Consider the following 25,049-nt stretch of genomic DNA (forward strand, 5'->3'; position numbering starts at 1 on the left):
GATAAACTGGTTTTAATTATGTGGTAAATGGTCGGAGGGGGATGAGATGTGGTTGATGATTGACACTGAGCAAAAGATAAGCACAAAGGAAAATGTGGTATTTGGGGATACACTAATCTTTTGGAAAAAGTTAATGGAAATGCTTTTCCTGGGGCACTTGGGGGGCTCAGTCGGTTAAGTGTCTGCCTTCAGCTCAGGTCATGATCCCAGAGTCCTGGGATCGAGCCCCCTGTCAGGCTCCCTCCTCAGTGGGGAGCCGCTTCTCCCTTTCCCTCACCCTGCTGCTCCCCTGCTTGTGGTCTCTGTCAAATAAATACATAACATCTTTAAAAAATATAAAAAATAAAAGAAGAAAATGCTTTTCCTGTGAGTGTAACACATCTTCAAGAAAACATAAAATACCAACTTCTCTTAGCTACGTCTCTTTTGCTCTTAGATATGCCGTTCTCCATCAGAAGTAAACAGAGTATTTAATACCCCTTTGAGAACATTCTAAATATGCAACAGAGACACAGATGGGAAGAGAGTCTACCAAGCTTTCTCCTGCTGACAGTAGTGCAAGGGCACAACCCACAGATTTGTCATTTCTGATCTGCTTTTTAAAATAAACCTCAAATAATCTAATTTTTTAAAAAAGATTTTATTTATTTATTTGACAGACAGAGATCACAAGTAGGCAGAGAGGCAGGCAGAGAGAGAGAGAGAGAGAGAGGGAAGCAGGCTTCCTGCGGAGCAGGGAGCCCGATGCGGGGCTCGATCCCAGGACCCTGAGATCATGACCCGAGCTGAAGGCAGCAGCCCAAACCACTGAGCCACCCAGGCGCCCCTCAAATACTCTAATTTTAACATGGAGAGATCAAGCCTGGAGGCCTGCCATGCGTCTGTCACCTGGATGAAATAAGGACCCACTCTCTTCAGTGTTCCTCTCCAGCCTTGATGATTCACAAACCAGAGTCAAGGCACGGAAGAGGCAAGATTTTTAACCAAAATGGCATTGCCCCTGCTGCTTCCATCTTTAACATAGTCTGAACGGAGACTATGTCAACGCACGCCAAAACTTCTGGTTTCTAATGCCATCCTCCACCCCGAGTGGGAGAGAAGCAGCAGTAAGGCAGACAGGAAGCCTGGTAGTGGGTTTATGGTGACTTGATTAGACAAGGTTTTTCTGACACTATAACGTGAACCATCTGATTTCTTTATGTTCTGGTGGCTTGCCAGAGTGAATGAAAGAAAAGCTTTTTCTTTGTAGACTCGGAGAAGGGCTGTTATGTAATGGCAGGTAGGAAAGAGAACCAGCAAGATGCTTCCTCCTTAAATGTGCACCTGCAGGATGGAACTGGGAAAGACTTAAAGAAGGCTAGGAACCTGGGAATCGATTTGCTTCCTAACTTGCATGCTGCTTCGGGAAGTCCTCCTGCATCCCCAGGGCTGTGATTGGAGGTTGGAGATGCTAGTTTAGCCTTATCCTTGCTAGAGTAGTTGTAATGCTAGATTACTGCCCTGCTTGTTTGCGCACCAGTACCCGCCTGTCTGGGCACCGACTTCATTGTGTCTTTCTTTCTTCCTTCCTTTTGTTCTTTTTTCTTTTAAGATTTTATCTATTGGGGGGAGAGAGAGAGCGAGAGCATGAGTGGGGTCAGGAGGGGGGACAGAGGGAGAGGGAGCAGACGCCCCGCAGAGCAAGGAGCCTGATGTGGGGGCTCGATCCCGGGACGGTGAGATCATGACCTGAGCCCAAAGGAAGACGCTTAATAACTGAGCCACCCAGACGCCGGTCTTTTGGATTTCCAATACTTAACACATAACCAGGCCAATGTGAGAACCTCAAAAAATATTTTCTGAGTAAACTGTTTGAATATATAAATCCACCACATTTTTATTTAAAGTAAAAATTGATATGATGGATGTCAGCTAAACTTATTGTGGTAATCCAAAAAAATTGATAAACAAAATGCCATATTACACACACACACACACACACACACACACACACACACACACACACGGGGAGAGAGGGAGAGGGAGAACAGAAAAACAGAAAACTGGTACCTATATAAACTCTATTGCATTAGGCATAGAAGAATCAAAAACAGATTTTCAGTGAGGTGATTTGTTCAGGCTCTGTGTCATAGATATACTGAACCCTATTTGCTAAAACTGCCTGTATCTATTAATAAGATAGTTTGCTAATCCCCTCTAGTTTCTGTGTAGTCCCCTTGGAACTTTTTTCTGAGTCTTACTAAGCCATGAGTTCTGAGTTCATTACAAGACTTTGTTTCAAGCTCCAGCTCCATTATCTAGAGAGATGTGACCTTGATGCCTCTAAACCTCACGTTTGTATCTTTGAACCTCAGATACCTTCCCTGCAGAGGTAAAAATGAAATATGTAAGTGAGAGCATTTTGCAAACCATTGAATAGAGTCTGTCACAGTTGTTTCTTCAATCTAACGGAAGGTTACCAAGCTTATAAAGAGACCCTATAATACAGCAGTGAAGCACATAGTCTGGGGTGACATTGCCAGATTTCATAGTTTGGCAAGCTGGGTCTAGTTACTGCGCTTCTCTGTGCCTCAGTTTCTCCATTTGTGAAATGCTATTCATGAACACTGAATGAGAAATTCACGCAAAGCCCATGCCAGCACCCAGTGAATTCTCAATTAATGGTAGTTATAATTAATAATTACAGTGAAGATTCATCAGTATGAATCTGAGGGGATTTAGAGAAAATTTGGCATCTGTGAAACTGGAATTATTTATAATTTTAGAGAGAAGAAAGGCTCCATAGATACTTCATTTGTCTATAAACCAAACCTTGGGGCATGGCTTCCTGAAAACCCTGCTGCCTGGTTGAGAAGTGGTGGCTTGACCTTAGATGCTCCATAAATCTTCTTGGCGAACCAACAGCTCAGTGTGGTCAGACCTTCTTCCATTGTACTAGGAGAGCCAGTATTTTTGTTTGTTTGTTTGCCTTTCTTCAGATTACTGGAGTAATCTTCTACTGGAAATCCTTTACTGTTTGGATCTGGTATAGTCCTCAAGTGACTTAAAACTCACCTCCTCAAAAAAGTCTCTACTTAAAAAAATTGGTATGGAAGCTCTTTCTCACTAATGATGATGGCAAACATTTTTCTCCCCAGTATAAGTAATAAGCCCAATATATGACATTCTCAGTTTACAAAAGAGACATATTCTAAGACTTCTAATATGCAAATGTTTTGCCACAGATGGCTTTTATTCTTTTTTTTTTTAAAGATTTTATTTATTTGTTTGTCAGAGAGAGAGAGAGAGAGAGAGAACAAGCAGGCAGAGGGGCAAGCAGAGGCAAAGATAGAAGCAGGTTCCCCACTGAGCAAGGAGCCGGATGTGGGACTCAATCCTAGGATCCTGGGATCATGACCTGAGCTGAAGGCAGAGGCTTAACCAACTGAGCCATGCAGGCATCCCACCACAGATGGCTTTTAAATAGCAATTCAGCTTGTGCATTTGAATGAAAGTAAAAGCAGAAGTTATGACTTTCAATGCTGCAATCACCTGTTGTGTAAAAACAGGCTCAACAGTAAAGAACTGCACTTCTCTCTACCAATCTATCTTCTGTCATAAAAAATAGGCAGTTTTAAAAGTGTTAGCATTTGTGTGTTTTATGTTTACCTGGTGTTTTTTGCTGTGGTGATTCCAGCTACTTCAAAACATCAGAATAATAGCCTATTGGTCATAAATTATTTCTGACCAAATAAAATAGCCTATAACAGGTCTACGTTTGCAGTGCAGCACCACCACACAGCTCTTTAAAGCAGACAGCTGTACAGAGGAGAGGAAGTATGGTTTAGTCACAGGAAACTCCGTGACGTAGAAGATAAGAAAGATTAATGAGAATTATTTGGGGCAGGTCGTGTTAGGATTATTAAGGAACATCTATGCCAACAGTTGGGCAATGGGGAGTCTTTTTAAGGCACTGGATTCAAGAAGTCAGAGGCGCTATCATCCTCCTGAGAAGGTATGACACAGGTTGGAGCAGGAGGAACTGGAAGAAAGGTGCCCTTCTGGAGCATATTCCAGCCCTCTGGGGCCTGACATGGAAAAAAAAGAAAAGGGCAGACAGTGAACGGGGCAATTCTGGGCACTGCCCCAATGGCTGGCAGACAAGGGGGGCAGGCCAGGTTTCACTATGAAGCCTTCAGTCTCCCCGCATGGTGTTTACAGACGCAGGCATGAATGCACAGTTCTCACGGACGAAGGACTCCTTGAGTATGAGGCTGTTCTAAATCTGGAGCCACAGAGCCAGTTGCCTCTGGGATTCTGCCTGGAGTCTAATTTGTACTCTCTGTCAGCTGCCACGCAATATGGTCCTTGTGGCATTGAGGCATGTTCCATCCCAGCCTCAAAGCCTTCTCAGTGCTTTGCTTTCTTGATCCGAAGAGCTATCACCTCCCTGACAGATCTTCGGTCTATTTAATGAGATATTCAGTAGCATTCCCTTCACCTCAACACAGCCAATGGACAAACTCTGTAAGAAATACAACTACAGAGGCACCTGGGTGACCCAGTGGGTTAAGCATCTGCCTTCAGCTCAGGTCATGATCCCAGGGTCCTGGGATCGAGTCCTGCGTCAGACTCCCTGCTCAACCAGAAGCCTGCTTCTCCCTCTGCCTCTGCTTCTCCCCCAACTCGTGCTCTTTCTCTCTCTCTCTAAGTAAATAAATAAAATATTTAAAATAAAGAGAAATATAATTGTAGAAGGAGTGGATTTATGCTATAGCTTTGGTACATTTTGTTTTAATAGTTCCTATTAGTCACAACTTGAGAACCTCCAGAGTTTCTGTCAGAATCCACTCCATGCGCTTTCCCCACTTCGTAACCTTCCGCCATGAATGTGTGTTTACTGTGCAGACTGCCAGGGACACATCACAGGAAAACATGAAGAGAAGAGGGTGGAAAACAAGGGAAAAGTGTCTTAGTCTATCTGGGCTGCTGGAACAGAATCCACAGACCGAGAGCTTATAAACAACAGAAATTTCTTTTGCACAGTTCTCGAGTCTGGAAATCCAGAAGCACAGTGTCATCCTGGCTGGTGAGGGCCCTCTTCTGTGTTACAGACTTCTCAGTGTCCTCACATGGTGGAAGAGGCAAGGGATCTGTCTACAGCCTCTTTGGAAAGGCATTAATCCTAGTCATGAAGGATTAGTCATTTCCCAAAAGCCCCACTTCCTAATACCATACCCTTTGGGGGTGACATTCAGCATGTGACCTTTTTTTTTGGGGGGGGATATATTCAGAGCATAAAATAAGTTCCAAGTTATTTAATACTTGTGAGGTAGTGAACACACACACACACATTTTAGTGAAAGAAGCAGCAATCCTTATAAACTGGCTTGTGAACCTGTTGTTCCCATCGAATGAGTCATCAAAGATTTGAGAGTTAATTCATTTGTAGGTCATTGTCACCTGCCAAAAAGGCATGAGCGTACACCAACAAACACAAGATGCTCTTTAACGAATGGTTAACACACTTCGTAATAACAACCCCCCTCTATCAGATGTATCTTCCATCAGGCCCTTAGTTCCACACACATTTTATACTCACAACACTATAAGGTAAGATAGGATAACTATAAATCCTATTTTTTTTTTAAAGTTTCATTTATTTATTTGACAGAGAGAGATCACAAGCAGGCAGAGAGGCAGGCAGAGAGAGAGGAGGAAGCAGGCTCCCCGCTGAGCAGAGAGCCCGATGCGGGACTCGATCCCAGGACCCTGAGATCATGACCTGAGCCGAAGGCAGAGGCTTTAACCCACCGAGCCACCCAGGCGCCCCTATAAATCCTATTTTATGGAGGAGAAAATTGGAAGAGGTTTGGTGATCTGCTGACTCACAGGACTCCGTGCTCACAGCTCAGAATTATTACAGGATAAACAAGAACACACAGCAAAATCAGCAAAGGGAAAAGGCCCATGGGACGAAGGTCAGAGGAAGCCAGACACAAGTGTCCAAGAGTCCAAATATATAAATACAATGTATATAAAATATATATAGTTATGCATATAAACAAAAACTTTTCACTCATCTATAAAATGTGAAACAGAAAAATCAAAACCCATATGCAGTTTCCAAACCCCATCCATTTCAAATCTAAGTTATAATCTTCATCCTCTTGTTAAAATTCTTCTCTGAAACAACAGGCATTCATTTTGAGTTAAATTTCAGCTCTTTGATGATGACAAAATGACCAAAAATCCCACTGTAGGGGAAAAAAGAAGAGAGTTCAAGGTAATCTATACAGACAAATAAGTATCAGTACTGAAATCACCGAAAATGTTACCATTTCTCCTTAAAATATTTGCCTGGGATTCCAATTAAGCGTGGTAGACTGAACAAATGCACCTTCTCCACATCTTCCCAGAAACTCATCAATACAGCAATATTTTTTAAGGTGATCGTAGACAAATAACTAATTGTGTAGAAACTTGAACCACAATGCTCAATGAAGGAGATGCGGCTAAAAAGCTGATTTCTCTCAGAGAATCTCGGAAACACCCAGAAGAGAGGCACCAGGGGTTTTAAAAGATGTGGCAGGAGCAGGGAGTTTTGATGAAAATCAGTACAACCATTTACTGAACAGCATTAACAGAGCGCAATGAGGGAGAGTTTTATTTTTCTCTCATGCCTGCCCTTCAAACCCACTTTTGAATCTACCTCCCTAATGAGGAGATCAGGTTGACTCAGTTGTTTCCAGTCACTTTTAGATATCTCTCTCTTTTTTTAAGATTTTATTTATTTATTTGACAGAGATCACAAATAGGCAGAGAGGCAGGCAGAGAGAGAGGAGGAAACAGACTCCCTGCTGAGCAGAGAGCCCGATGTGTGGCTCTCTCCCAGGACCCTGAGATCCTGACCTGAGCTGAAGGCAGAGATTTAACCCTCTGAGCCACCCAGGCGCCCCATGGCAAATCCTTACTTGACTCTCTGTCATAAGCAACATCAGCCAGCCTGGACTGTCCCAGGGGAGAGTCAGAGGCTGGTATTTCCCTCGACACCAACAGGCCAGGGAACACAAATCCGGGGCTCTCAAGAGTCTCCAGGCTCCACTCCAGACCCTTAGGGCAAAGGAACCTACGAATCTCCTCACAAAGTGTTTGGAGAGTATCGTGTTGGAGAGATGGAAAAACCACCCCTCCCTCCTCTGGGGTAGAGAAGGGGAAATGGCAAGCACACTTGCTTGGGTAACAGGGTTTTTTCCCCAGCTAATACTCTTCTTCCTTGCCTGCTCAATCTCCAGACTTCTTTTGCCCACTTTTTAAAAGATTTTATTTATTTAAGGGAGAGAGAGAGAATGAGACTGGGGGTGGGGGGGGGAGAGAGAGAGAGAGAGAGAGAGGAGAGGAGGCAGAGGCAGAGGCAGAGGGAGAAGGTGTCTCCCTGCTGAGCAGGGAGCCTGATTCGGGGCTGGATCCCAGGACCTCTGGGATCATGTCTTGAAGGGAAGGCAGACACTTACCTGACTGGGCCACCAGGCACTCCTCTCCAGACTTTTTATTTATTGTTTTTTAAAGATTTTATTTATTTATCACAGAGAAAGAGACAGTGAGAGAGGGAACACAAGCAGGGGGAGTGGTAGGAGAAGCAGGCTTCCTACTGAGCAGGGAGGCCAATGTGGGGCTTGATCCCAGGACCCTGGGATCATGACCAGAGCCTAAGGTAGCCACCTAACAACTGAGCCACACAGACACCCCCAAACTTCTTTTATATATAAATTAGAGACAAGTAAAGAACTAAAGATTGTAGAATTGGTTTTTCTATTGTTTAGAAGATTCTTTGCATATACCCAACATGTCTGTTTGGAATGGGGAGGTACCTATCAGCACTGGGGCCTCCACGGTGCAGTCAGTTAAGCATCTGACTCCTGGTTTCAGCTCAGGTCATGATCTCAGGGTGGTGAGATCAAGCCCCACATTAGGCTCTGTGCTCAGCTAGGAGTCTGCTTAAGACTCCCTCTCCCTCTGCCCCTCCTCCCCAGCTTGTGATTTATCTCTCTCTTTCTCGCAAATAAATAAATAAAACTTTAAAAAAATTAGAGGATCCGTCATGGAGGTCTAATATCAAACTAACAGAGAAGTCTAAGAACCCAGTAAGTGTCATTTGTTAGTCCCTCTATGGGACACTGTACCTCAAGATCACCTTATAGTTTGTGTGTGTGTGTGTGTGTGTGGTACTCAGTTCCTGGATCAGAGTTCACCTTCTCTGGGAAGATTCCCCCTGACCAGCCAGTAGGAATTAGTCCCAGCTTCCCCTCCACTCTGTCACTTTAACATAATTTCATCCTATTTTCTTCCTGTGACACCACTAACTGAAGTATTGAGCACTCTATGAAGGTACAGTGAGATATTTAAGTAAAACTCATTTTGGATCAGGCACTTACACTTGTTATTTTATATAATCCTCACAGCATCTCTATGAGGTAGGTACTGTTATTACCACCATTTTTTAAATGGAGAAGCTGAGGCATAAATAACCCGACAAAGGTCATTCAAGAGCAAATCCAGTCCCCACGGGTAGTGCGGCCCCAGTCTATAACTACCACTGCACATGACTTTCCCTGAAGGACCACGAGGGCAGTGACTTTGCCAACTCTTGATCCTCATGGCTTCAAGACCTTCAGCAGTGCCTGATGCTTATATGGTGGGCCCTCTTAAATTATTTGTTCAATAAATGCTTTACAGTATCTGAGGTAACAAGGAGGTAAATATATTGCTTAAAAGCCAGTATTTGGGGGGACCCAGATGGCTTCATCAGTTAAGTGTCTGCCTTTGGCTCAGGTCATGATCCTGGAGTTCCAGGATAGAGGCTTGCATCGGGCTTCCTGCTCAGTGGGGGGTCTGCTTCTCCCTATGCCCCTCCCCCTGCTCATGTGCACACGTGCTTACTCTCTCAAAGAAATAATATCTTAAAAAAGAGGAAAAGTCAATATTTTGCTTGGAAAATCTCAACTACATTTCCAACTTCATCACATACAAGCTCTGCTTTCCACATAACTGTAATACATGATTCCATTAAGCTTTCTTCCATGATATAACAAGGATCCCCTTTCCTCTGGTTTCCATGAACATGTTCCTCAAGGTTTTCTGAGCCCTCATCAGCAATGCTTTAATATCCATGTTTCTACCAATAGTCCATGACTTTTTAGATATTCTGTAAGATCCTCTGTACTTTCTCTACCATGGCCCTCACTTCCTTCTATGTGTTAGCAGCAGCACTTTTAATTTGCAATCCATTTCAAGGCAATCTAGGCCTTTTTATCCCCCCATCATGCTCCTCAAAGTTTTTCTGTTCTGTGCCCAATGGTCAATTCAAAACCTCATCCACATTTTTAGATATTGGTTATAGCAGCACCCCACTTTCAGGTACCAAAATCTGTATAAATTTCCTATTGTTGCGTAACAAATTACTGCAAATTTTGTGGCTTAAGAGAAATTTATTATCTTACAGTTTCAGAGGTCACAAGTTCTAGGTCAAGGTGTTAGCAGGGCTGCATTCCTTTGGGAAGATGTAGGGTGAGAATCTATTTCCCGGCTCTTTCCAGCCTCGAGAAGCCATAGAAGCCACTTCCTTTCCTTGGTTCATGGCCCCTTCCTCCTCCATCTTCAAAGCAAGCAGTGAAGCATATGCAAATCTAACTCCCCCCTCTCTCCTCCCCACTCCACCCCACACACCCCTCTGCTTCTATTACCATATCTCCCTCTGACCATGACCATCCTGCTCCCTCTTGTAAAGACCCATTGTGATTACACTGGGCCCACCCAGATAATTAAGGATAACCTCCTCATCTCGAGACCTGTAACTTATTCACATCTGCAAAATCTCCTTTATAATGAGAAGTTTCTGGGGATTCGGACATGAACATCTTTGAGGGGCCATTCTGCAGCCTACCACACTCACCAACCATGTATAATGGGCCAGGAAGCAGAATGCATAGAGCTGAATGGTAGTAAAAAGCAATATGTTCCCTTCTTTCAAGAAATGTATGATCTAGAAGGAGAGTCAGACATCAATCCCAAAACCACAATGCTAATCATGCCAATGAGAATTGTAGATTGCAGTTAGTGCTCTGAAAGACTGGGAATCACACGGGGTCCTGAGGGTCTCTGAGGTAGCAACATTCAGTCTGAGGCTGGCAGAGCAATAAGATGTTAGCTAGATGAGGAGTAGGAGGAGAACCTTCTGAGCGGAGGCATTAGCAAGGGCAAAGGCCTCGAAGAGAAATTTGGGGGGATGACAGGAGGTTGCCACAACGGTAACAAGGTGAGGCTACAAAAAGAGAGGAGCTAAATTCCTCCGGGACTTCTAAAGCACAGCAGAAACCTTGAGTTTTATTCAAAGCATAAGGTAGGGGCTCAGGAATTCTTCCAAGCAGATGAGTGATGCCATTACTCCACTCTATGGAGAACAGATTAGGGGTGGGAGATGGAGGTGTGCAAGAAACATACTCAGTGAAGAGAAGACAGTGGCTCGCACTGGGCCCACGGCAGCTCAAATGGAGAGATTTGTAAAAATGTCAGATATATCTTGGACAAAAATAACCCACAGGACTTGTAATTTAGTGTGATTCAAAAGTCCAGGGTATGGCCATAGGTGGGGGTGGCATCTGGGGAATGTAGCAAGTTCAAGGAGATGAGAAATTAAAGTAGTTGTAAGAGAGAAGCAGGAACCAAGGCTAAAATCTTCAGTGAGCAACGGGGGCAAATTGACCAGGCTGTCTTTCAGTGATAGTTACAGGGAAGAGATCGGGTATCACAGACTGATGGTGTGAGTAGCAGAGAGAGGTTTTACAGGGGGAGCCTGACATGGAAATAGTATTGGGCACAGGAAAGGAGATCAGCACCCCTCTAATTCTGAGAGCAGAAGGTAGAGAAATTGAGCAACATCCACTAGAGGTTGGTAGGCAAGTGACCTTACCTAAGGCCAGGAGGAGCAGGATATATTTAGGGAAGGTGATTGCAACTAATATTGAGCTGCAAAGGGTATTATGGACAAATTTGGGTGGGAGGGTCCAGTGAGGCTTGAGTCAAGACAGAAAACAAAGAGCAACAAGAACGAGTGAAGGTGGATGTGGGCCCTGTGAAAAAGGCGTAACAGGACGCATGTCACTAGTGGCCAGGTTGCCAATGTTATGAGTTCCAACAGTTTGTTCCCTGGAGGGTGTTGGAGGATGTCCTCAGTGCTCTCTGTGTTTACCAGTGGTCTGGCAGGAGGCTGGACATATGTTTCCTCACATTCTTCTATGGTAAGTCAATCGTGGTTGAATCCACTTCCGGAAGGCTGGGGTTGGGTACAAGTGGAACGTGTATTGGCCTGAGATGCACTCCCTTCCTTGTCCATCTAGCCTTCTTGCGTGGTTCTGCTCAAACCTCCTCTCCATTGGACAGCCTTCCCTGATTCCTCTGACTCATCTTTGTTAAGCACGTATGTACCTTTTGCAGACTTCTTTGTGGCAATCCTTATTCTTTATTGCATTTGTTTTTATACATTTCTCTCCCTGCATAGTTATTTCTCAAGAGGAAACATAATGCTCGAATTATCTCCATTTGCCCATTAACCTAGTACAAAGACTAATAGCCTTAATAAGAGTTATGTAAGTATTTAATCAAATGAAACTCAAATCAATCATTGTTTGCTTGTCCCTATTACACAAATTTTAGGTTTGAAAAAGTTTGCATACTCTTGATATAACAGGTCCTGTAAAATCGGGTGTGCACGCTGTATTTAACCTGCCTTTTCAATAAAGCATTTTCAGTTAGTTAAAATTAAATACAAGTTTTGAAATTTTGTCAAGATATATATCCTTGGTCTTAACTGAATTATGCTGAATTACCCAGTATTTCTGAATTTCCCAAAATTTCAGATTTTCTTGAGAATGGCTTTTGAGTCAAGTTAAGTCCACTACAAGGCATTTCCATTTCTTTTTTTTCATTTCTATTTTGAATATAATAAACTCATGTCAAAAATCAAATACGTAAACATGTACAGTGAAAAGTCTCAATGAGCTTTTCCTCTTGTATATATAGAGAGCCTGCTTATTCTTCTCTCCACTGATTTTTTTTTTTAACCTCATTCTTTTTTACACCTGATCAATATGTGGGTGAGTTCTAATCTTTAGTTATTACAAACATTGCTGCAATAAATACTCTTGTTCATACATCATTTCACAATGTTTATAAGGAAATACAAGGCATTTCCAATTAAACTAAATATTAATAATGATGTTGAACCATTAAATCTATTTCATGCAGGCACATGAGGTAAGAAGCACTGGGTGTTATATGCAACTGATGAATCACTAAACTCCACCTCTGAAACGAATAATACACTCTATGTTAATTAGCTGAATGTAAATAAAATAAAATAAATTTTCCAGCAAACAGAGAAGAAAAGTATGATCTTACTCTTATTTATTTATTTACTTATTTATTTTGAGAGAGAAAGGGAGGAAGCACGCATGTAGTGGGGAAGGTAAGGGTAGAGGGAGAGGGAGAGAATCTTGGGCAGACTCTGTACTGAGCATGAAGCCCGAGTCTTGACCCACAACCTCAAGATCATGGCCCAAGCCGAAATCAAAAGTCAAACATTTAACCAACTGAGCCACACAGCACCCCTCATCTTACTTTTAAAATAATATAATGATCCATCATTTAGTAAAACATTTTTATTATATTTATCCCAAAGGATGTATCATCAAATTATTTTAAAAGTAAGATCGTGTTTTTCCTCTGTGTTCACTGGAAAATGTTTCCTCAGTAGAAAAGACAGAATTCTTATTTTCCTTGTTATACCAAAATTAATTAAGGCTCTCAATTAAGCTAGTGAATCACATAAGTCCTAAAATATATCATATAAATATATTAACATATTAACCAAATATTTCAATCCTAAAGCAGTTTATACAGTTTAACTTAGCTTAAATAGATCATTTAAATAGATAGTTTAAGTAAAATTAAACTAATATAGGGTTGAAAAGGATATCAATTCTTTTTTAAAAATTTTTGCTGTTGGGGCTCCTGGGTGGCTCAGTGGGTTAAAGCCTCTCTGCCTTTGACTCGGGTCATGATCTCAGGGTCCTGGGATCGAGCCCCACATCGGGCTCTCTGCTCAGCGGGGAGCCTGCTTCCTCCTCTCTCTCTGCCTGCCTCTCTGTGTACTTGTGATCTCTGTCTGCCAAATAAATAAATAAAATCTTTAAAAAAAAATTTTTTTTGCTCTTGTTCATATATGTTGTCAACTAAATAGATAAATAAGAAATAAATGTAAGATTATATATCAGTTACCATATGTAATAAATTTTACTTGAATTTAAGATACCAATTGTGTGATCCTATAGACAAAGAATGATCTCTAAGCTCTATTATTTCAAATATTAAATATTACAAATAATATTTTATTTATTTATTTATTTATTATTTATCCCAGGACCCTGGGATCATGACCTGAGCTGAAGGCAGAGACTTAACCCACTGAGCCACCCAGGTGGCTACAAATAATGTTTTAAACATTAATTATTTTATTTATTTTAAAAAATAAGTGGGTTAGTAATAACTCATAATTTCATACTAAAAATTATCTTATATAATTAAGTTCATATGGTTGCAAATGACCCCTCAATCCCAGTTTCTATGTTGTCTTTTAACAGAAAGTGGTAGACTAATGGGTTACTGTAAATAATGTTCTCGGAACATTGATCAAGAGGAAAGAAGGAGCCTGGTTGACCCACACTGATGACGTTAATGTTAAGAGGCATGAAATTATTAACGCACATAAAACTCACTGACGCCCTTTATCTACATATTCACGGAATGAATGACATTCCTAACTAATGTTACTGAAAAGAAATGCCAGTTTAGTTAATAACATTGGACTTTATGGGGCACCTGGGTGGCTTAGTCAGTTGGGCGTCCAACTCTGTTTTGGCTCAGGTCATGATCTCAGGGTCATGAGATCAAGCCCAACATCAGGCTCTGCCCCTCCCTCCCCACCAGGTGCACTCACTCACACTCTCTCTCTCTCTCTCTCAAATGCATAAATCTTTTTTAAAAAATGACGTTGTATCTTAAAACCAAGCAATGAAAGCATACATAATGTTATATGATATTTTTTTAAAAAGCATAAAGACTCGTGGCAAATGAGTCAGCAGAGCCAAGCATAAATGGTGGATGAGTATAACCAAAAGGAAAAAGAAATAAGTCAATTATCAGGAAACTTTACACAGCGAATACACTAGGCGGGAGAACTGTCCACAGAAGATTTGAAAAGTCCTGGTTGTCGAGGTATTTAAGTGGAATAGAATTGAAAGCTGGAAAAATAAACTTGAAAGAACAATCCTTCTTTGGCAGAAGTAAATGCTGAACATGACCTAATAGATTTTTTTCTTTCAAAATTCCAGTATTCAATGAACACTGCCTCTAAGTGCCTCTTTTGTTGGATTTGTTTGTCAGTGTATGCATTAATTAGATTGCTTAAGAACTGCATTGTTCACAACAACAAAAAAGAACATGTTAAACAGTATTGGAATTGGTTAACCTTCCCAGACACATGACCCTGTTCTATATTCGAAGTCAGTTCCATGGGATATGACAGGGGAGTTTCCCATTACAAACTGCTGAAATATGAAAACTAGTGATTTAGCCGAGTGGCATTGCTGGGTTTATTTGTTAGGAATTTTGTGGTCTTCAGTTCGTACTGTTATTCATTTTCCCAGAAATATTTATAGTCTGTTTACACTGACAGTCTATTTGCAATCTACACAGTTTCACCACTGACATTCTGTAAAAAAGGAGTGGCAAAAGGCATTAAAACACGTAAATACTTACTATTCTCTATGTGTTTATAGACCTTATCTTTTGGGAGTCGGTTAAAGCTTGACTCCAAACAAACCCAGATATGGAAAGATGCAGCTGCTGTTTGAAAAGGAAGAGATAAAAAGCACAATTAATCTGACCTATGAAGCCAAGAAGTCATAGATGATTGAACTCAGCTACTACCTGTAAAGCAGCAACAATGGGGCAAGATTCAGGCCAGAGGAGAGGAAGGGTGAGTGCAGAGAGACTGCAGGGTGTGATCAGTGTATGTATGATATCAGATATCCTAACTTCAAAATGTGGCCCTACTCTTACCTTTTTACCTTCCATTCATGTTCATTTCCCTAGGAAAATGGTCACCGTTCTCAAAAAGTGCCCGGGGAGTGAGCCACATAGGGAGGGGCGCACCAGAGGGAACACACGGGGAGAGGCATAAATGGGGAGAGAGGGGTTAGGAAGGAATATGTGGAAATGTAAGAGCTCATTCTGAGCTACAGCAAATCCCCCATTATGAATAAAGGAGTGCACAGATGGCAAAGTGATGGGAGAACAGATTAGAAGCTAAATTCAGTAGACAATAGGCAAGTCATAGAGGTATTCTGAGAGAACAAATGACATAATTAAAAGAGTGCCATAGGAAAATTAGCTTGAGACCAGTTGAGAAGCCAGAAATAATTCAAGCAAGAAGTAACGAGAGCATAAATCAATCCATTAGCAATGGGAAAGAGAAAACATATAGATATAGAGAAAAGAGAATCCACAGGGTAGGATATCATTGAATGGGGGGAGATGAGAGAATAAGAAGTAAGAGATGGCTGACGCTGGGTCAAATATACACCCTTCCTACAATCAGCTTGTGGCTGAGGTGGGGTCACCTGGTAGGAACATGGACTTGTAGGCCTGCCCCTTTGACAGGCACTAACAGGGAATTATATCTAAGAAATAGGAAACTATTAAACTATTAAACTCTACTAAAAAATTATGTATTAACCCTGTTTAACCAAACAACCATGCACACACTTCAAAACTAGATTGCGACCAAAGCTATTAGGATCCAGATTCTATAAGTCAAGTCCTTTTCTATGAATACTATAGAGATCAAAATATGCCCCTTTGACATAAGGATTACCTTGAGCTAACAGCAATTGAGATCCAAGAGATGCAGAAAAAAAGCCTTCCTGGAGCTTCCCTTCTTTGACTAAAAGCAGATACTTCTGAGAAAATTTTACAGCATTAAGACAGAAAGTCAGCAGTGAGATGGACCTGCACAAACAATCCTGACTTCCTTGGATTCCCCCAAGGTATTCAACTGCCCCCAGTTTGATGCACTTGGAAGCCTAAAACCTATGCCCCTATCCATGTTACTTTTCTACAAGTTTATCATTCTTCATTAAGATGCTGTATAAGTGCAAGTCCTAACCACCCTTTGAGTTACTCATCACTGAATTTCTCTCATGTGCATGTATGCTACAGGAGCTCATAAACTTGTTCCTCTCTTGTTAATCTATCTTTTGTTAGTCTAATTTGCATGCCCCCAGGTACAGAACCTAAGAGGGTATTGGAAAAAAATTGTATTCCTTTCCTACATTATACACCTTAGATCTTTTATGAAATAAAACATAAGAAACTGATAGCTCACATGCCTCTAAAAAACAAGGAAACTGCCTTTCTGTTTGAGTCATAGGCAGATGATTATTTGGGGTTTTTCAGTATTCAAAGGATGGTGTTTAAATGTATAAATAAAACACACACACACACAGACATATGTATATATACTCATACTTCACCTGACTACGGAGGCAAGAGCCAATAGGTCTCTAGTGCTCTAAATAACTAGATCATTTCAGTATTCTCCCTCAGTTTCCCATGCTATATGGACTCCACTGTCCTGGTTCAATAACAAATAACCGAGATTCAAAATTGTATGCCTATGTGCATTTGTATGTTTTGCTGGAGAGATTGTTTATACTTTTCATAAGATTTCCAACATGCTATCAGACCCAAGAGATCCTAGAAGCACTGGTAAAGTGGATAGCATGCTGGACTGGGACTCAAAATATCTAGTTTCTATTGTGCTCTGCTATTTGTGATTTTTTTAAAAAGACTGTATTTGTTTATTTGAGAGAGAGAGAGTGAGAGAGAGCATGAGAGGGGAAAAGGTCAGAGGGAGAAGCAGACTCCCCGCAGAGCCAGACATGGGACAGGGGACTCTATCCCAGGACTCCGGGATCACAACCTGAGCCAAAGGCAGGAGCCACCCAGGCACCCCTGCTCTTTGTGATCTTAAGCGATTCTAGTATTCTGATCTTTATTTTTCTTGTCTGTAAAATGAGGTTAATAATAGTTGCAATGCAAAACACAAATGTTCTGAGGTTACAATTCAATGTTATATAATTTCTATGGCATCTAGAAATATTAAGCATCATTATCTTACTTAAGCAAAGAAGTCCTTCTTCAAGCGTGGATGCATTTCTTCTATAAACGCCAGCACTAAGCTTGCAAGTAGACGTAACATTCATAGCGTTGAAAACCATGGAATCCCAGAGGGATGCATTATGCTTCCACCATAAATTCTATAGCTCCATTTTAACTCTACTTTTTATCTTCAAAGTTCAAATTGACATTTACTGTGATTTCAGATTCCTGAATTAATATCTAGTGCTAAAATCAAAACAATATAACTGTGAATCTGAATCAGCTACAATAAAATGTACTAGGCAAAATCATCCTTTACTGTAGTGGTGGTGAATGCTAACAGCTGCTCAATGATCACCCTGTGCAAATCCATCCTTGTCCTCATGCCCAAACTGTGTGGAGAGCTTTCTGGTCATGGAAGAGATATCGGTGGCATGTTTGGCCTAGAACATCCCAACAGGTGCTCCTTCTGTCTAGACTTACGGGGAGTCAGACAGAATTTGAATGTTCTAATTAAATCCTAGGCTTCTTAGTGCTTCCTAAAACAAATAACCATCTACAGTTAAAATAGTAAAAGCATTTCTTGGATTAGGATAGACTATAAATGCAGTTGATCAAATTTTCAGATCTACCTATCAAAATAAAGATCTAATAAACTGGTTCTTTTCAGATGAACGACATGACAAGTGTTAAGGCAACTAGCTGGATTTCATAAGTATTTGGCAATTTTTCAATGACAAAGAATCATGTGTTTTCCAGTACTCCCTGGATTATTGCTTGTGGTACTAAAATTTCCTCTATTTTTTTTTTTTTTAACTTGTCTTCCCTTTTCTCTCTCTTTGACTTTTTTCCTGTATTGTTGGGAAGCATGAATATCTTTTTAAGATTTTTTCTCTCCCAGTAATCACCAAACACAAGAAGTGTTTTTGCAAAATAGCTTCTCTCACAAAAAAAGCACAGCCAGTATGACAAGAGAAAAACATTTATGTGATGGGCTATGCTGTATTAATATGGTGATCTGATTTCTAAGTTATCTTTAAAATAAAAATGTTCAGGGTGCCTGGGTGGCTCAGGGGATTAAAGCCTCTGCCTTCCGCTCAGATCATGATCAATGGGTCCTGGGATGGAGCCCCCACCCACCCCTTGGCCTCTCTGCTCAGTAGGGAGCCTGCCTCCTCCTCTCTATCTGCCTCTCTGCCTATTTGTAATCTCTGTCTGTCAAATAAATAAATAAAATCTTAAATTAAAATAAAATAAAAATGCTCAATTTCTAGAGGTAATATTCTTCAGCTTGTGGATTTGAGAGGACTAATCAGAAGCCTAGGTCCAATCGGCACTTGAATCTGATGTTATAGATTCTGCTTTTGGCTCTGCATTCACCATTGCTGGGGTGAACCCGACCAGATTTTAGGATTAAAATGTTTGCAGATATTTGCAAAGTCATATTTGTAAATCAGAGCATCCCAAATGCTTCATTTTGAAACACTTAAAAACCTTGAGTTGTGCCTCACATTTATATCTCAGTTGATTTAAGCAAAATGCAAGGTCAGAGGCATTAGCGGAAAGGACACAGACATGCATTACTAAATGGGCTACAGAGGCTTGGAAAGCCCATCAGTGTTTAAAGCATTTGGACAACTGTTGAGGGAATAAAGTTACACACACACTGCCCACATTTACAACTGGAAAGTGAGCAGACCAGACAGATTCCTCCTGTGCTCAGCAAGAATTATAGTACTATACAGAAAGTAGACGATGCCTCAGATAATAATGTCTATCATAGAAGGTCCTAGATTCTCTCCATCATATGATAACCAAATCCGCTTAGGCAGAAGGATGAACATTCCACTGGGTTTTCCTAGGGTGGCACCTGTCATTTATAGGAATTGTGGTTGCCAAGCCTAAAGGAAAAAAAAGAAAGCTCTTAATTTCCATCTTCCTACACCCACTGAGAAGAGGTCATTTGAAGAAGCAGACAACATGAAACCTCAAAAGATATGACCAACCCAAACACTAAAGATGGGCAGTTTAGAAACAAGTTTTCATTGATGCACAGAAACTGTTACTCCCAAGCCCAGGCTTCTCAGGTTAATAACACTACTATCGAACTCTTCACTTCACTGGTTTGAATCTTAATATTAGAAATAAGAAGCTTAAGGGGAGTAGAATATGCCATGCCAAAAATATGCCTCTTTGGCATAATAATTATCTTGGACTGGTTATTTTTGAGAAGAGTCAGACACAGAGCAATCTCTGAAAACAAAGTGGAATTTGAAGGAAATCTACATTTGTAAAGGAAACGTCCACTTTTCGGGGAGACTCCCACTCCTGTACAGGGTATGTCTTCTCTGAAGAGAAGGATAACTAAATGTCAAAACACATCAATGGAGAAGGTACTGATATAAATCTGCAGCCATTCCTTACTTACTCAGCTTTGCCTGAAAACTTACAAGCCTGGCTCCCCCTCTCACCACACCTCCAACCTCTTTCCTTTGTCTTTAGCTGAAGTTGATATTTAAGATGGTAGCTTGGGCCATTTTGGGAAGTTACTTTTCCTAGATGTATATAGAAGGTACACATGTTATTAAATGTTTGTTCGTTTTTCTCCTGTTAGTCTGTGTTTTATTACAAGGGGGTCTCAGCCAAGAACCTAGAAGGGTAGAGGGAAAGTTACTGCTCATCCCCTATATAACTCAAAGTTTTGACCTGAAATAAGGAATAAAATCTAAAGTTATGAAAACAATTTGTGAAATTGTTGAACAATTTGTGAAATTTATGAAAACAATGCACCCTCACTGATTGAATACCTCCACCTGGTCTGACCCGCCCTTGTATTTGGGCTTTGTTACCTGGGACTGGTTTCCAGGACTAGTTTTTTTAAGTAAGTTCTCTGCAAAAGATGGCCTGGGGGGGGGGCAGGGTCAGGATGGAGCTGCTCTGGCTAAACAGGCCCTTGCAACACAACTACTGAAGAAAACCACAACTTGTTTTTCATTCTTCGCATAAATCTCTATAATTATCAAATGACTATTTTCAAGTTTCATAAGGTTTTAAACCCGTTTCAAATCATGAGACCTTCTCAGGGTTCAATGAGCAGAAGAAATTCTTGCATACAAATGGAAATTTTTCTTTCTTTCCTTTCTCTCCGTAGTTCTAAAATCAAATGAAATGGACTATTATGGAAACTCACTAAATGAAATATAAGTTCAAATTAAATTCTTGTCTTTTTTTCCCCTCCCTTTTTCCTTTTTTCTCAGCACCTGTTTCTACCAGTGCCCTTTTGTTATGTCTCCTGCACTAGCCATGCATCCCTGAGCCTTGCCTGAGGGGCCACATCCTGTGTCTGAAAAGTAAACCCCTCTCCCTGCCAGGCACACACACAAACAGCCTTCGCTACCCTCACTGCCTGTCAAGCCCTCTCACTTCCTTCACTTAACTATACATCCTTGACAATGACTTCTCTTGTCTTTATCCCTTCAGAAATATGGCTCTTCATTCTCCACATTAATTTAGTCAATCATAACATGTACTTACTATTCTTATACACATTCTATTCAATATATATGCTAATTTTCTTATTCAGTGGCCCATGCTTTATGTGTCCATCTTAAAATATATGCTCCCAGGGAAGGGAGCCATGTCTGGAAAATGTGCGAAGGACAGAGCCTATTTTGGTGCCAAGTGCAAATAACATCTAAAAAAAATAATAATAGATGAAAGGAAAGTAGAAAAGTGTTTGTCATAACAACGAACTTAAAGGAACGTCATGTACTTCTTAGATCATGCCTAGAAAACAATCTTTTCATTCCCAATCTCAGTGAAATATCAGAAAAGAGATATGAGACTACTTGAAGATATCTTCTCCTTCCTGTGTTAAAAGTACCTTGTTAAAAAAAAAAAAGTACCTTGTAAAAGGGGTTTTGGGACTCACATTAAGGCAGGCATGAATTTACAAAAATGCAAAATCAACTACAACTCCACATAGCACAGGGAAACCTGGAAAAACAAGAGTGTTTATTCTCATAATTTTCTCCTTTTACTCACTACCCTATATGTGACCAGAGTGTATTCTTCAGTTGAAATTAGACAGGAATGAGCAGGGCAGAAGTAAAATATCTGACTGTGGAAGGAAAGGCTGCTAAATTTTTCACCACAGCACATTTGCATGATCTCATCTCAACACAAAACAGTGTTTCCACTCAGTTCCCCATTAATCTTAGCAGAAATTTTTGTTTGGTGAGAGAGGCACCATTTACATATTATTTCTTGTAAGTGGAATTGTGAATGGGGATGGATAGGAAAGTGCAGTTGAGAAGATTACTTCAATCTTTCTCCTTCAAAACCTGGAAACGTGGGTTTATTTCTCCTAAAAGTTCAGGTTGCATATCTCTTCCTCCCAAGACATTTTTATTCATTTATTTGAGAGAGACAGAGAAAGAGAGCACCAGCGGGTTGAGGGCAAAGGGAGAAGCAGGCTCCCGGGTGAGCTGGGAGCCCCACAGGGTCCTCCATCCCAGGATCCGGGCATCGGGACCTGAGCCGCCCAGGCGCCCCCTCCCAAGATAGTTAGATGGTAGGACTCCCAGCTCATCCTTTACTTTCCTTTAAAAAAAAGGGGTGGGGGGGAGCGGGTCTTCAGTTTTTAACGTCATTGCAGTCTTCCAAGGTGTAGGAACAGGAAGACACCGGTGTTTTTCCTACACCCAAACCATCAGAATAGGCAGCTAGGCTAATTACCCTTGATTAGCATAAGAATGAAAACCATTAGGGCTGCTCACACAGTTTAATAAAAGAATGACCTTAGGCTAATATGATTTGTAGCTCGTAGAAGCTTGTATTTCCACAAGCAAAAGACAAGGCTTCTGCTTTTAATATAGCGATGAGGCAGCTTTCCTTCCCTTGTCCTACCCTCATCCCCTGGCTCTGCACCTCCCTCCTTCAGCACAGACACCCGCCAGGAAACCCCTCTTTGCCGCCACAAACACCCCAAGACCTCGTCCCCCGAACCCCCACCTCCTGTGCATCTTGCCCATTGAAAGAAGCTTCCTCTTCCTCTCCAAACTTCGAAACAGGTAGGGGAGGGAGCTGCGAGCCGCCTTTCATCTCCGCTCACCCCTGCCCCGGTGAAAAAGCCTGAGGAGGCACATCCTGTGAGCAAGTTTGAAAAGGAAAGAATGGGAGGTCCCGACCCGCGAGGACGGACAAAGAAGGTACGGAGCCGGTTGGCGCGGAAACACACCACGGGGGTCTTTCTTCCGTCCCCTTTCTGCCGACTGCGGGTCTCTGGGGACTCGCAGGTTCAGGGCACACACGCGTTTTTGTAAAACACAGCCCCAATCGGAAGCAGTTACCTTCATGGTTCCGTGGGCCGTGGGGACCGCTGCGACCGCGCGGAGGGCGAGCCGGCTGCGTCCTAGGCGCGGGCGGGGTGCGCGGGCGGGTGGAGCGCGCGGCGGCGGCGGCGGGAATGGATGCCCGGGGCAGCGCGCGGGGTGGCGGCGGCGACACGTGGCGGGCGGGACTGCAGCCGGGCCCTCCCGCGGCCGAGATCGCGGGCTCTCTCGCAGATTGCATCAGCAGGAAGAGTGAGGAGGCTGTGTTTCCCCCAGACCGCCCCCCGCCGGACGGCAGAGTCTCTCCCAGCGCGGGAGGCAGACCCAGCGCCGGCTCCAGCCACCCTCACCGCCTGCTCCGGGGGTGCCCGCGTTTCCGACACGTCTGCACATGTTGCCCCTCGGTTACTGCCTGCGAGTGTCGGGATGCCGAGGAGAGCGAGGAAGCGATCCTGACTGCCACTCCCTGCTTAGCCGGCTGCCTGCCCGCCTCGCTTCCCGCTGCCCCCGGAGTAACTTTCCCGCACGTGCTGCTCGGCATTGTGCAGTGGATTCCCATCACCAAAAGCCAGAACATTTTAAACCTGCTTTCTAATGGAAAGAACATGTGTCTGGTTTTTAAATGTTTCCAGTCTTCCTTTCTCCCACTGTTTCACGTATACAGCCTATCCTCAGATGCCACCATCTGGCTCTGGAAAAAGAATCCTGAATCCTTTGAGTGTATAGAATTATTTCTGATTTGAACGTTGCCTGCGGGCCCAGTTGATCCTCTGTAGGATGCCTCCCCACTGCACGAGAGTTCCAGCACTGCTACTTTTCCATTCCAGGTTAGGCTCCCCGACGTTGCCAAAATACCGTCCTGGTTGATGGCTCACTCTGTCAATTTTCTGACTTTGCTAGGAAGTCCTTGCTGAGTCTCTCAAGCAAACCTGAACCTTTTGTCTACGCACTAGGCTTTGTTCATACCCTTTATTAAAATCCATTTTCTTTTAAGTACTTGTTTGCACAGGTGATACTTAATAAGATTATGAGATTCTTGAAAACATATCCCAATGTTGAACACAAATGGGGTGGGGGGCAGCGCTAAGCAAATGTTGGTTAGGTGAATGAATGATTAAATCATTCATCTAATGTATTGATCTCATTACATTTCCAATGCTGGGCAAGATTCTAGGCATAAAGTAAGTGGTAAAAAAAAAAATGTTCTTAGGCACATTAAATTCATATTTTAGTGTGGGAAACAAAATAAACATTTATTCAGGTAGCAAAATGTCCATGCACGAATGAATAGATTTATACAATGAAATATTATTTAGCAATAAAAGAAATGAATTACTGATACATGCCAACATACATGCATTAACCTTGAAAACATTATATGAAATGAAATAAGACAGTCACAAATGACCACATATTGTATGATTCCATTCTTCTGAAATGTCTAGAATACAAAGATGCACAGAGACAGAAAAACAGATGGTCATTGCCAGTCTAGGGAAAGGGGGTAATGAGGAGTGATTGCTAATGGGTACAGAGTTTCTTTTGAGGGTGATTAAAATGTTCTAAAATTAGATTGTGGTACTGGTTGCACAACTCTGTGAACATACTAAAAACCAGTGTATAATACCTTTTAAATAGATGAATTGTATAATACATGAATTCTATCTCTGTAAAAATGTTATTTTTTAAAATCAAGTAGTAAGTAGTAAGTTTTATAAGAAAATAACACATGGTAAGGGAAAAGAGCATGCATGATAGGGCAATAGACCTGAATGGATTAATATGTAAATTCTAGAGCATGCCTGTCAATGATTCCTAAGGATGCTTTTGATATTGTTACAGGGTTAGAGGGTTCTTGTCTGGCAGAACCGAAGAATGAATCTCACAGAAACAAAAGGGTGAAGTCATTTATTAAGAGAAGGTGAGAACAGAAAGAAAGCTCTCTAGAGGGAGAGAGGTCTCCAGTGGGTTGCCACAAACCTGCCATAAAGGTCAGGTTTTTATAGAAATCTGACCAAGGAACTTAAATCTTCTTGTTACCACCAAGATATTGCCACAATTACTTCTCCCTCAAATATCTTGTCTCTGATATTTAAGACAAACCAGGTGGTCTGGTTATGTTCCCTTACTTCTGGTTTCATTAATCCTCGGCATTTCTGGGATTTCTGTAAGCCTGAGCATGTAGCCCCCACCTATCTCTCTCGGGCCTGTCCCTTACTCATTCCTCCCCTTTGCAGTAATAACTCTAACTGCCCTTAGGGAATGGAACAACCTCTCTGGCTGCTTCCCACTGAATGAGGCTGCCTGCGGTGTGGCAGTTAGAATCTATTTACAGGTAGGTCCAAGGGCCTGCAGTGTGGCTCTAGGGGGCGTGATGGACAGTAAATGGTACATGCATCACCACATGCAAAAGGATGTGCATAAAGTAAGTAGTAGGCTCAAAATTATGATCATAGCCCT

The 25,049-nt window shown here is 41.9% G+C and overlaps 2 protein-coding genes across 3 annotated transcripts in view; one reads left to right on the plus strand and one right to left on the minus strand.

Moving 5' to 3' along the window:
• The window catches only part of BCAT1 (branched chain amino acid transaminase 1), a 112,476-nt gene extending 89,741 nt beyond the window's left edge, over positions 1 to 22,735 (minus strand). Inside the window, exon 1 of one of the 2 annotated variants that reach the window (XM_004775995.3) lies at positions 22,608 to 22,735. In XM_004775995.3, the coding sequence (XP_004776052.1) occupies positions 22,608 to 22,613 (6 nt within the window). In that variant the 5' untranslated portion in view covers positions 22,614 to 22,735. The remainder of the gene's footprint in view (positions 1 to 22,607) is intronic. The other variant, XM_004775993.3, reaches the window with a different exon arrangement.
• LOC106004062 overlaps positions 22,136 to 25,049 on the plus strand; it is a 29,989-nt gene continuing 27,075 nt past the window's right edge. Inside the window, exons 1-3 of the mRNA XM_045073249.1 lie at positions 22,136 to 22,328; positions 22,425 to 23,416; positions 24,432 to 24,510. Of these exons, the coding sequence (XP_044929184.1) occupies positions 22,136 to 22,328; positions 22,425 to 23,332 (1,101 nt within the window). The 3' untranslated portion in view covers positions 23,333 to 23,416; positions 24,432 to 24,510. The remainder of the gene's footprint in view (positions 22,329 to 22,424; positions 23,417 to 24,431; positions 24,511 to 25,049) is intronic.

Source organism: Mustela putorius, unplaced genomic scaffold (genome assembly GCF_011764305.1).
Source record: "Mustela putorius furo isolate JIRA1106 unplaced genomic scaffold, ASM1176430v1.1 tig00537227_pilon_pilon_pilon, whole genome shotgun sequence".
Classification (NCBI taxonomy): domain Eukaryota; kingdom Metazoa; phylum Chordata; class Mammalia; order Carnivora; family Mustelidae; genus Mustela; species Mustela putorius.